The sequence below is a fragment of the Felis catus genome, chromosome E1, assembly GCF_018350175.1.
Source record: "Felis catus isolate Fca126 chromosome E1, F.catus_Fca126_mat1.0, whole genome shotgun sequence".
Lineage (NCBI taxonomy): Eukaryota > Metazoa > Chordata > Mammalia > Carnivora > Felidae > Felis > Felis catus.
This window is the reverse complement of record NC_058381.1, coordinates 45,104,120-45,117,571: the sequence shown is the minus strand read 5'-3', so window position 1 is coordinate 45,117,571 and position 13,452 is coordinate 45,104,120. Positions and strand designations below refer to the sequence as shown.

Below are 13,452 nucleotides of genomic sequence, written 5' to 3'. Positions count from 1 at the left end.
CTTCCCTGGCCATCCTATTTAAATTAAGTCACTGCACCTTAACGCTCTACCTCCTCCTTGTACATTTTCTCCTTAACATTTAGCACAATTTGTAGTTATTTATTTGCTCATCTGTCTTTCTTCAGTGAATTCTCTGGGGTCAGAGACCAGTATTTACCTGTCTTGGTTACCAGCATAGTGTCACTCATTTGCTGACTGAATGGATTAAATAAACGATCTTCCTGTTTCTAGTGGCTCCTTAGTCCAATCCACTGTTAAATCAATCTTTAGAGACAGCTTAGTACCTGACACTCTCTTGCCCAAAGACTATATTGAGACCTGTTTTGAGCAAAACATTTAATATCTCCTCCAATGTAGACCTACCAACTATCTCTCATTCCTTATCTTTCAAATCCTACTTACACCTCTGGTCTTTTCTTCCCTTTTAAATCTCTAGGTGTCAATGTTTTCTGGCTTTCCCTCTACCTATCAAGCAAGATGCTACCCTTCCTTCACAGTTCCTCCATTTTTTTCATAGGAATCTAATCTTCACCTAAACTCTTAAAATAATATGCATCACTAATTTGCCCTTACAGAATACTAGTTATATTTTTATGTCAATGACCTATCTTTTCATCTAGATTTTAAGATTTCTCACGGCCTACTTTATGCCTATTTTTGCCTATTTTTGTGTTCAATATATGTGTGCTGATCATGATAATATTAATCGGTAAGTTATAGCATTAAAGGAATTTTGAAACTGAACCATTAAACTATAATACAGTAAAAGAAATATCTGCACATGGAGTCCAACACTTGCTGTGGGGTCTTAGGTAAGGTACAATTTCCTCGAACTTCACTTTTCTCTTTCTTTATTGTAAGATTTCTACTTAACAGGATAGTCATAAAGAATAGTTAAAAAATAAATTATGTGAGGGGCGTCTGGGTGGCTCAGTCAGTTAAGCGTCCAACTTCGGCTCAGGTTATGATCTCATGACGATTTGTGAATTTGTGATTTTGAGCTCTGCATCAGGCTCTGTGCTGATAGCTCAGAGCCTAGAGACTGCTTTGGATTCTGTCTGTCCCTCCTCTGCTCATAGTCTCTGTCCCTCTCAAAATAAATAAATATTTTTTAAAAAAGAATAATTATAAAAAAATAAATTATGTGAAAGTGTTTGGTAAAACATCAAACACTATGCAAAAATATTATTTGCCAACCATTAATGATATTATTTGAAACCAAAGAAAATAAAGTATACCTTTAGAGACTATGAAATAAAACTATGTACTTTTGACCCTAAGATACTTTTAATACTGAAAATAAGAGTTAAAGAAGAGTTTTGGTAAGTTCATAAAACATTAGGCAATTAACTCATTTTTAAAGTGAGTTAGATATTTTCAAAATTATACTCAAAAGTTAGATAATTCACACAGGGCATCCATCATGTGACGCTGCAAAATGTTTCTTGGTACCACAATTGATAAAACAAAGATTCAAGTTGGAAGGATCACTGATCCCAATAAGTTAAATATACGAATTTCCATCAGGGGTGCCTGGGTGGCACAGTCAGTTGAGCGTCTGACTTTGGTTCAGGTCACGATCTCACAGTTTGTGAGTTCAAGCCCCATGTTGGACTCTGTGCTGCCCGCTCAGAGCCTGGAGCCTGCTTCGGATTCTGTGTCTCCCTCTCTCTCTCTGCCCCTCCCCTGCTCACACTCTGCCTCTCTCTCTCTTTCCAAAATAAATAAACAAAAAATTTTTTTAAAAATAAAAATAAACTAAAAAAATAAATTTCCATCAGAATGAGAATTCACATGTTCTCTATGCAACTATAAAAAGGAATGAGAAAGGCCTTTATATTCTGATATGAACAAATATCCAAAATATATTACTGTATTAAAAAATCAAGGATACAGAACAATGTACATATCATGCTCTCACATAAAAAGTGAGGGAGGGATATGTATATATATATATATATATATATATATATATATATATATTCATACATATATATACATACATATATTCATATTTTCTCAAATGATCTAAGTACTTCCTGTCTCAAAAATAAATAAAACATTAACAAAAAATTAAAAAAAAAAAGAAACTAGTTACTTATTAGTTACTGGGGAAAAAGAATAGGAACTGAATAGACCAGGCAAGAAGGAGATTTTCATTGTGTATCTTTAAATACTTTTTTATTTATTTTTACTTAAAAATTTTTTTTAATGTTTTATTTTTATTTCTGAGACAGAGAGAGACAGAGCATGAGCAGGGGAGGGGCAGAGAGAGAGCGAGACACAGAATCCAAAGCAGGCTCCAGGCTCTGAGCTGTCAACACAGAGCCTGATGCTGGGCTTGAACCCATGAACTGTGAGATCATGACCTGAGCCGAAGTCAGACGCTTAACCAACTGAGCCACCCAGTGCTCCAATACTTTTTTATTTATGATTTGTGTGAATGTATTACCTAATCAAAAACCTTAAATTTATTAAAACATTTTTAGGGTCACGTATTTTTGGCAACCTTGTTAGAAGACATATTTGCTCCAATTACAAACTTATAATGTTTCAAACTAGACTTACATGAACACAGGAAGCTCACCTTCATCTGAATACCCAAAATACTGAATGTATACCATTCATTTAATCTTGTAGCGTATTAGTTATATGTTGATGTAAGTAGTCCATCACTTTTCAACAACTAGCTAAAAATTTCCTATATTCTAACTGTGTTCAAAACTTCCTAATTATTCTCACCTCTAAAATCTCGAAAACGCTTAATGCTCTTCAGGGCTAAAAGGGCAGTCTTTAGAAAAATATCTCCCTTTTCTGTGAAGACAAAAACAGAACAAAGAAAAATTAGTAGATTCAAGAAACATAAAGTACTTCCACAGTGAGCTAAATCGGTTCTCTTGCTGCCCCTTAAAGCATCTTATGGTTTTCTAGCTACGTAAACTTTTGTCCTGAATGCAATCTACAGTCTGCCTATTTAAATCCTATTCATGTCAAAACCAGCTCCTAAGTCTAGATTTCTAAAAAGCCTTCTGTCGAACCTAGATGATACCCTCTAACCACTACTCTTTCCTTTTCCTTTCCTTCCCAAACTATTTTCTGGAAAAACAATGTTCTTATTCATCATAATCATATTGTCATTCACACATCAAACTGGTCTTATCTAGCTTCCACCCTCTCAAAACTGCTTTTACCAAGTTCACCCATTAACTATTTATCGCCAAATCAGTGAATACTTTTTTTTGGTCTTATTTAATACTTTCCTCTTTCATTCCCAAATTAATGAATACTTCTTAATTTGTTGGTCTTATCTAATACTTTCCTCCTTCAAACTCTTTTTTCTCTGTTTTGTTGCTATAGCTTTCTTTTGGTTTCTCTCCTACCGTTCGTTCTAGTTACTTCCTGTTACGTCCTTTATAAACTATTCTTTCTCCACCATTACTTAAATGTTAGCATTTCAATGTCCTTGGCCCTCTTCTTGTTGCACTCTATAAACCATTCCTGAATTCTCTTGTAACTACAAACTGTATGTTGCTGAGTCTCAAGTTTCTATTTCTAGGCTAGACCATTGTCTACTGCACATCTTCAACTCCGTGTCCACTCCATGCCCTCAAACACAATATTTCCTTTTTGTATGATATATTGAATGTGGTTCAATGAATTCAATGTGTGATATATTGAATGTGATTCAATGAATTAAGTGAATTCAAATGAACAGATGATTTTATTTCCATGCAAATAACAACTCTTTGGGACAGATCAGATACATTTTTTTACTTCCATATTGCCAAATTTTAATTTGATCGGTTCTATATTTATCCCCCTGTGGCAGCTGGAGCATTGACAGTAGACAGAAACTTTCCTCATTCCAGTCTATCAAGGAAAATCTGCAGTTAAAAACTTTGATCAGCAGGCATTCAGAGAATGGTAGGTGGCAAATAAAGATCTTAGTGGATTATTCTAACTGCATTTTGTTTTACCTTCATAACTTAAGAAGCTGTAAGAAAAGAGAGAGGACAACTTTCTGTGTGTGTGGTTTTTTTAGTATAATTTATTGTCAAGTTAGCTAACATTCAATGTATACAGTGTATACTCTTGGCTTCAGGAATAGAATCCATGATTCATCGCTTACATACAACAACATACAGTGCTCATCCCAATAAATGCCCTCCTCAATGCCCATCACCCACTTTCCCCTGATCCCCACCCCCCCATAAATCCTTAGTTTGATCTGTGTATTTAAGAGTCTCTTATGGCTTGCCTCCCTCTCTGTTTGAAACTGTTTTTTCCCTTTCCCTTCCCCTATGATCTCTTGTTAAGTTTCTCAAATTCCACATATGAGTGTACACATATATCTCTCTTTCCTTGACTGACTTATTCCACTTAGCATAATACCCTCCAGTTCCATCCACGTTGTTGCAAATGGGCAGATTTCATTCGTTTTCATTACCGAGTAGTATTCCACTGTATATATAAACCACATCTTCTTTATCCATTCATCAGTTGATGGACATTTGGGCTATTTCCATAATTTGGTTATTGTTGATAGTGCTGCTATAAACATTGGGGTACATTTGCCCCTATGAATCAGCACTCCTGTATCCTTTGGATAAATTCCTAGTAGTGCTATTGCTGGGTCGTAGGGTATTCTGCTTTTAATTTTTTGAGGAACCTCCACACTGTTTTCCAGAGAGGCTCCACCAGTTTTCATTCCCACCAACAAGTGCAAGAGAGTTCCCATTTCTCCACATCCTCACCCACATCTGTTGTTTCCTGAGTTGTTAATTTTAGCCACTCTGACCTGTGTGAGGTGGTATCTCAGTGTGGTTTTGATTTATATTTCCCTGATGATGAGTGATGTTGAGCATCTTTTCATGTGTCTGTTGGCCATCTGGATGTCTTCTTTGGAAAAGTGTCTGTTTGTGTCTTCTGCCTGTTTCTTCACAGGATTATTTGTTTTTCATGTGTTGAGTTTGGTAACTTCTTTATAGATTTTGGATACTAGCCCCTTATCCGATATGTCATTTGCAAATATCTTCTCCCATTCCATCAGTTGCCTTTCAGTTTTGTTGATTGTTTCCTTTGCTGTACAGAAGCTTTTTATTTTGATGAGGTCCCAATAGTTCATTTTTGCTTTTATTTCCCTTGCTTTTGGAACTCTCATCACTGTTATTTAACAGAGTGTTGGAAGTCCTAGCTTAAGCAATCAGACAGCAAATGAAATAAAAGGCACCCACATTGACTAAGAAGAAGTCAAACTTTGGCTTTTTGCAGGTGACATGATACACTACATGGAAAACCCGAAAAACTCCACCAAAAAGCTGCTAGAACTGATACATGAATTCAGTAAAGTCACAGGATGTAAAATCAATGTACAGAAATTGGTTGCATTTCTATACACCAATAGTGAAACAATAGAAAGAGAAAACAAGAAATCAATCCCATTTACAATTGCACCAAGAACCATAAAATACCTAGTAATAAACCTAACCAAAGATGTAAAAGATCTATATGCTGAAAACTATAGAAAACTTGTGAAAGAACTTGAAGAAGACACAAAGAAGTGGAAAAACATTCCACGCTCATGGATTGGAAAAACAAATATTGTTAAAATGTCGATACTACCCAAAGCAATCTACACATTCAAGGCAATCCCAATCAAAATTGCACCAGCATTCTTCTCAGAGCTAGAGCAAACAATGTTTCAATTTGTAGGGAACCACACAAGACCCTGAATAGCCAAAGTAATGTTGAACAGGAAAACCAAAGCAGGAGGCATCACAATCCCAGACTTCAGGCTCTACTACAAAGCTATAAACATCAAGACAGTATGGTATTGGCACAAAAACAGACACGCAGACCAATGGAATAGAATACAGAACCTAGAATTGGGCCCCCAAGTGTATGGCCAACTAATCTTTGACGAAACAGGAAAGAGTATCCAATGGAAAAAAGACAGTCTCTTTAGCAAATGGTGCTGGGAGAACTGGACAGTAACATGCAGAAGAATGAAACTGGACCACTCTCTCACACCATACACAAAAATAAACTCAAAGCGGGTGAAAGACCTAAATGTGAGCCAGGAAACCATCAAAACCATAGAGGAGAAAACAGGCAACAACCTGTTTAACCTCAGCTGCAGCAACTTCTTTCTCGACATGGCTCTGAACTTTCTGTGGTTTTTGACAGTTGTATTTACATCCTTCTTTAATGAACACTGTACGAAGTTTTCACAGACTCTAAGTATGAATCTAGTTTGAAGTGTCTAGTGTCAATTTGCACAATGGATGCAGAGAAAAAAGAACTAGGATAATTGGATGTGCTAGATATATAAAAGTATTGACTAATGTTATTACAAATTATTTTTATCATATTCTCTTATTTATTTTCACCACTTTCTTTACTGGTGTATTACTTTATATTGAAGACAGAAGAGGTAAACACAACATTTAAATAAAAGAATGAAAAATTAAGATGAGGCAAAATTAGGTCTAAAACAAGCAATAACTGGATTAATTTGCATCTTCTTTTTAAAACAAAATCATTTTATTATAAATCAACCCCCCCCCCAAATCTCAGTTTAAACTGTTATTTTGGGTTTTATAACATATATCTGAAAGGAATTAATTTTCACATATTAATTGGTTAAAAGAATGAGCATTTCTGGGAAATCAGTTTTAATGTAAACCAATGACTATTTGCCTAACAATTCCTTACTTTTTAAACAATTGAAAACAAGAAACTTGAAGATTCATCTAGGGGGCAAACTTTAAAAATGACCACCTACCCAGTGGTAGTGTAGTTCCTACTAATTTTTTTATGTTTTTATTTTATTTCTGAGAGAGAGACAGAGAGAGAGAGAGAGAGAGAGAGAGAGGAAGGGGCAGAGAGATAGGGAGACACAGAATCTGAAGCAGGCTCCAGGCTCTGAGCTGTCAGCACAGAGCCCGACATGGGGCTCGAACTCAAGAATGGTGAGATCATGGTCTGAGCTGAAGTCTGATGCTGAGCCTCCCAGGCACCCCTCCTGTTAAATTTTTTTAAAGCAATATGTATATATTGTATATTCAGAAATATGCAAGTACTTTTATTTTTCCTGTTAGCTGGAAGAACCTGCAAAATAAATGAGATACTGTGATGTAGGTCAAAGTAAGAAGTGGAAACCCAAACAAAAACATATGTTTCTCATTTGATCTTTCCACCTACCTCACACTGTATTATGGCTTTAAATATTTAACCTGTTCTCCCCACAGAATACTTTAAATTTGTTTACAGTTTAAGTATTCATTTTTCATCAGTAACCAAATGCTCAAAATGTATCCTCTCCTCATAATTTTCATGGAAATTTCTCCAAAATAATATCACTTTTCTCAAACAGTTATAAAGCAAAAATTGTCTCAATGATGCTAAACATGGCATGTTATTGAAATGTAAAAGGCTTCCACATCTAACTGAATGAATTAAGAAAAGCTTCAAGGAGGTTACATTTTTACTGACTTGGCTGCATATTTGAAGGTTGACAGAAAGACTCATAAGGAAAATGTATATAAGTGAGTACGATGCGTTCTGGAAACTATAAGTAGTTTTTTAATTTTGGATTTAGTTTAAATTATTCTATTTGTGTCTATTAACCTTACAAAAATGTGTCAGAAAGTTTGTGGGCAAAGGTTAATCTTAACAGGTCCAGTAACGGGAACTAGATTTAAAAAGGCCTTGTGCATTTTGTGAAGGAATTTAGATTTATCTATTCTCATTTCAATCTCTTCCCTCCATCATGCCCTTCATCAAACACAATATATCCTAAGCTGAATTCATCTTTGCACTAAAGCCTCCTCCTATATTCCCCAGCTTATTAAAATGCATCACTTGGGTGCCTGGGTGACTCAGTCGGTTAAGTGACTGACTCTTGATCTTGGCTCAGGTCATGATCTGATGGTTCATAAGTTTGAGCCCCACATCAGCTCTGCGCTGAGAGGATAGAGCCTGCTTGGGATTCTCTCTTTCCTTCTCTTTCTGCCCCTAGCCAGCTCACGCTCTTTCTCTCAAAAATAAATCAATACACTTAAAAAAAAAAAAAGACATCACCATGAAATGTCTCCCAAACCAGAAGTCTGTTAATCATTCTCAATTCCTCTCTCTTTTCCTTCCCTAACTTAACCAAACAATGAAAAAGTTCTGCCTCCTAGAACTCATATCTGTTCCCTTCTTCCCATCCCTGGAGCCAATGCCTTACATCAACACTCATTACTTTCAACCTGAATTCTTGCGTGCCTTCTAAAATGTCTCCTTGCTTCCAATCTTGCCCCCCTCTGCTCTTTCTTAACACTGCTATCATAATGCCCATTACAAAGTGCAAAATTAGTCATGTCACTTTTCAAATTTGACTTCTTCAATGACTCCCTAGAGCCTTCAAGATAAAATTCAAACTCTGTTGCTCAGAGAACAACAAAGATAGAAACAAAACCCTTCTGGATCTGCTCTTGACTATATGGACACTTCATTTCTTTCTTTTCCCACTCCTTCCACCACTATGCACCATCAAGTTGATAGTCAAACATCAACCTGAACTGTAAAGCTTGTTAAACACACACACACACACACACACACACACACACACACACACACACACACACACCTTGGCCATGATTCAGATATTCTGGGTTTTTAACAAATTCCTAGGTAGTTCTGATGTAAATCAGTCTGAGATCCAATGCTGTAAGTCCTACTGGACTACTTAGAGTTCCTTGGCTTCTCCATGAGCTTTGTTCTGTACTTTGTACATACTGAACATTCCTTCCTAACTCCTTTCAGCCCCTTTCCCTGCACCCGCAATTCTTGGCTAGTTCCTATTCATATTTCAAAACTCAACTCCAACAGCATCTCCTCCAAACAGCCTCTCTGACTACCCTATCCAACCCTGTGTGGGTTAGGTACCTATTGTATACGATCCCATAACACTCTGTTTACCTCTGTCGTGGTATTTAACAACTGGAATTCGCGTTGTCATCTCGACAGACTATAAGCTCTTTTATCTTTATATACTTAGTGTCTAGCAATCAACAGTGCTTAATAAACTTTCATTGAATGAATGAAATAGCTCACCTCTGAACTCTCATACAACTCAGTATCATCACTTGTGGAGGAAAAAACTCAGTCCTCCTCCTGTGTTTCTTCTTTACTCTCACTCTACGGCCACACTTACAGAACTCTGACACCAGATATGTGGGGGGTTTTCTCCCACCAAGCAATTCTCTGCAACACCAACTGAGTGTCATACAATTTAACGCAATTCTGACACTATCTACCTGGAGATGGCATCAGGTCTCACAAGTTAAGGGCTCAGTCCCATGAGACTGCTCCCCCTCCACTGCAGATGCCAACCACAAGTAGTAGGTCCCCAGGTTACCTACAACTTCTGTCCAACTTGGCTACAAATTGGAGGTTCCCATGACTTTCTCTCCCTTGGACTCAATTACTTCCTAAAATAGTTCACAGAACTTAGGGAGACACTTAACATTTATCAGTTTATTAAAGGATATGATAAAATATACAAATGAACAGTCAGATGAAGAGATACATAGGGTCTGGGGGGTCTGGGAACATCCCAAGCATGGCAGCTCTGTCCCTGTGAAGTTGGGTCAGTTACCTTTCTGGTATGTAGATGTGTTCACCAACCTGGAAACTCCCCAAACCCCATACTATTGGGATTTTATGGAGACCTCCTCACATAGGCATAATCAATGATTCACTCCATTTCCAGACCCTCTCCCTTTTCTGAAGAATGGGGGTGGGGGACAGAGCTGAAAATTCCAAAGTTCCAATCATGGCTTATCCTTATGGTGACCAGTCCCCACCTAGAAACCAGAAGCCTTCCCAGAATCACCTATTAGAACAAAAGATGCCCCTAGAGTTCTCATGACTTAGGGATTTGCCAGTGTTTTAGGAGCTCTGTGCCAGGAATGGGGTTGAAGGGCAAATATATATTTCTTATTATAAATCACAACACATCACATCACTATGTCCCTGGCTATTATTCAAGTACTGCCATATATCATTGCAAATTCACTGAACTTTTATCTCTTATATTGTTATATACCCTTTTGTTGTTTACAGCTTGCCTCACCAACTAGACTGAAAGCTTCCTATGAATATTTTCTATTTCCTTGATTATCTGACACATTACATGACCCCTTACATATAAAAGACACTCAGGATCAGGTCTGTCCCTAGCCATGCAGGCCAGGCACTGCCTAACACTGAAGGGTGCTGTTTACAAGCACCCATAAGTTGTGCTGTACAGCGGCTCCCGTCAATATGATTAATGAAACAATGCTTAAACCCATTTAATAATGGAATAAAGAAAATACTTTTAGGAGCTGAATTTAAATGAATAAAAGAACCACATAATAATTGGCAAAATTTGAAAATTATACATTGTTTTCTCTGAAACCTCCTAGGATTCAATCAATCTTCTCCCACAAATGTCTCCTGCAGAGGGGAGAAAGTCCTCCCTCAGTCTCTTCCTGGCTCAGAGCAGTTTCCCTTCAGCACAGCTTTCACAGAGAATGACCTTGCCTTCCCTGAAGATGCGAAAAACATACACACAAATACACTCTGATGGAATCAACACAGGATACTTCACGGGTCGTAAAAAATCTTATTAATCTTATTCAAAGATTTTTCTGTCAAGATAAATCTATGATCTCAGTAGACATGCTCTCTTAGAGTACTTTTTCCATTAGGATAATAAAGAAAAAAATTATTGGGGAGTGATGAACGGAGGATAGGGAAGGGGAATGGAAAATTTGCTATCACTTTATTTGGAAAGTCAACGTAGTTATATATACCATCAACATCAAGCGTTTTCACTAACATCTGGTGTTCTTCAGGCTTTACAGAAACATTGAGGTCATCAAAAGCATCTTTCAAGTCACCAATCTGAATTCTGCTGCAATTCATCAAGTTGACAGTTTGGAGGGCAGTACATAAATCTGAAAACACAGGGGGATTCTATAGGTCATATATTTCAATTAATATTATCATTATGATTCCAAAATTAATAAGCCAAACATCCCTTTATTCCAAGCATATTTCCCTGAGATGTTCAGTTATTTTTGTCTCAAACTAAAAAAACTAAGATGACTCAGTTTTGTTTTTGTTTTTTAACTTAACTGCCTTACCAGTGAGTTACACAAATCATCATACACTCAAGGTATCAGCTTCTCAAAAATTAAAATAGGCCATTATTGCATCTTTTAGGGAACTGTTTCATTGTATATCCATGAGACAGAATTTGGGGCTTACCTCTGTCTATATGAAATAGCCCAAATTTCAGAGTAGAAAAATATTAGTCCTGAATTTTCTTCTGCTTATTTTGCTACTGCTTTCATTTTTTGCATATTCTTCATAACTTTCACTCTATTATTAGAAGTCCGCCAAGGAGTGTGGGAGTATTAAGGTGCCCCATTCCCAGCTCTTATCTAAAACCTCTAAGGATTTTCCCTTCTAAATGGGGTCCTTAGGATTAGAGCCAAGCCTCGGTCTGCCTTTTCAATGACTCACACAAATCATGGTACACTCAAGGTCACTGTTTGGATTATAATCTCTAGTTTATCTAAGAGAATATTTAAAAGGAGGCAAAGTACTGATACTCAAAAGAATTGCAGGAAAGAGTTGTACTATTTAGTAAGACATCATTAGATAAGACATTTTCCAACAAATCCTAATTTACGAGTGCCTTATTTCTCCAATAAATCCCAGCAGGCTTTTTTGTAGAAATTACAAACTGATTCTAAAATCCACATGGCAGTGTAAAAGTCCTAGAATAATCAAAACAAATTTTTTTTACATTTTTTAATGTTTATTTTTGAGAGAGAGAGAGCGCGAGAGAGCGAGCGAGCAAGCAGGGGAGGGGCAGGGAGAGAGGGAGACACAGAATCCGAAGCAGGCTCCAGGCTCTGAGCTGTCAGCACAGAGCCTGACATGGGGCTCAAACCCACGAACCATGAGATCATGACCTGAGCTGAAGTCAGACGTTCAACTGACTGAGCCACCCAGGTGCCCCAGTCAAAACAACTTTTTAAAAGTAGAACAAAGTTAGAGGGCCAATACTACCTGAATGGTTTCAATGTTTATTGTGAAGCAACAGGAGTCAGACAATGTGGTTTGTGTAAAAACTGACAAAGATTAATAGAACAGAAGAGAGAATCCAGGAAATAAATATATATGTATATTTATATGATTTGTTACAAAACTACAAAGGAATTTCAGTATAGAAAGTATAGAGAAAATACAATCTTTTCAACAGTGGTGCTGGAACAAATGAAGGTCCATATGCAAAAACAAAACAAAACAAAAAGGAACTCTGATCCATACTTTATTCCACATATAAAGATTAACTCAAAATAGATCACAGAGCTAAAATACAAAACCAGAGGTGCCAGGGTGGCTCAGTCAGTTAAGCATCCGACTTCAGCTCAGGTCATGATCTCCTGGTGAGTTTGAGCCCCGCCTCAGGCTCTGTGCTGATAGCTCAGAGCCTGGAGTCTTGCTTTGGATTCTGTCGCCCTCTCTCTGCCCCTCCCCAACTTGTGCTTTCTCTCTCTCTCTCTCTCTCTCTCTCTCTCTCTCAAAAATAAATAAAAATATTAAAAAAATATTTTTTAATGCAAAACCAAAACCCATAAAACTTTTAGAAGAAAGCATATAATAAAACATTTGTAACCTTGGGTGAGGCAAAGTTTTCATACATGTGACACCAAAAGCACAATATATAAAAGAAAAAAAAAACTAATTAACTGGACTTCATCAAAATTAAAACTAATGCTCTTCTAAAGACACTTAAGAAAATGAAGACACTCAGAGAAAAATGTGCTCAGTAGAAGACTCAGAGAAAATATTTGCTAAGTATATATCTCATAAAGGACATGTATCCAGAATACAAACAGAAATACAAAAAAAACCATCCAACTTTATTTTTTTAAATTTTTTTAACGTTTATTTATTTTTGAGACAGAGAGAGACAGAGCATGAACGGGGGGGGGGGGGGGGCGGCGGTCAGAGAGAGAAAGGGAGACACAGAATCCGAAACAGTCTCCAGGTTCTGAGCTGTCAGCACAGAGCCCGACTCGGGGCTTGAACTCACGAACCGCGAGATCATGACCTGAGCCGAAGTCGGCGGCTTAACCGACTGAGCCACCCAAGCGCCCCAAAACCCATCCAACTTTAAAAACGGGCAAAAGATCTGTACAGACACTTTATAAAGAAGATACACAGGGCACCTGGGTGGCGCAGTCGGTTAAGCGTCCGACTTCAGCCAGGTTACGATCTCGCGGTCCGTGAGTTCGAGCCCCGCGTCGGGCTCTGGGCTGATGGCTCAGAGCCTGGAGCCTGTTTCCGATTCTGTGTCTCCCTCTCTCTCTGCCCCTCCCCCGTTCATGCTCTATCTCTCTCTGT

General features: G+C 37.5%; 1 protein-coding gene across 46 annotated transcripts in view; it reads right to left on the bottom strand.

The window, feature by feature from the left end:
- Nucleotides 1-13,452, bottom strand: part of EFCAB3 (EF-hand calcium binding domain 3) — a 460,207-nt gene that overhangs the window by 316,426 nt on the left and 130,329 nt on the right. For all 46 annotated transcript variants that reach the window (XM_045044749.1, XM_045044748.1, XM_045044746.1 and 43 more), the window contains 2 exons: nucleotides 10,845-10,988; nucleotides 2,743-2,814 (listed from right to left, as the gene is read on the bottom strand). In XM_045044749.1, coding sequence (XP_044900684.1) covers nucleotides 2,743-2,814; nucleotides 10,845-10,988 — 216 coding nt within the window. The remainder of the gene's footprint in view (nucleotides 1-2,742; nucleotides 2,815-10,844; nucleotides 10,989-13,452) is intronic.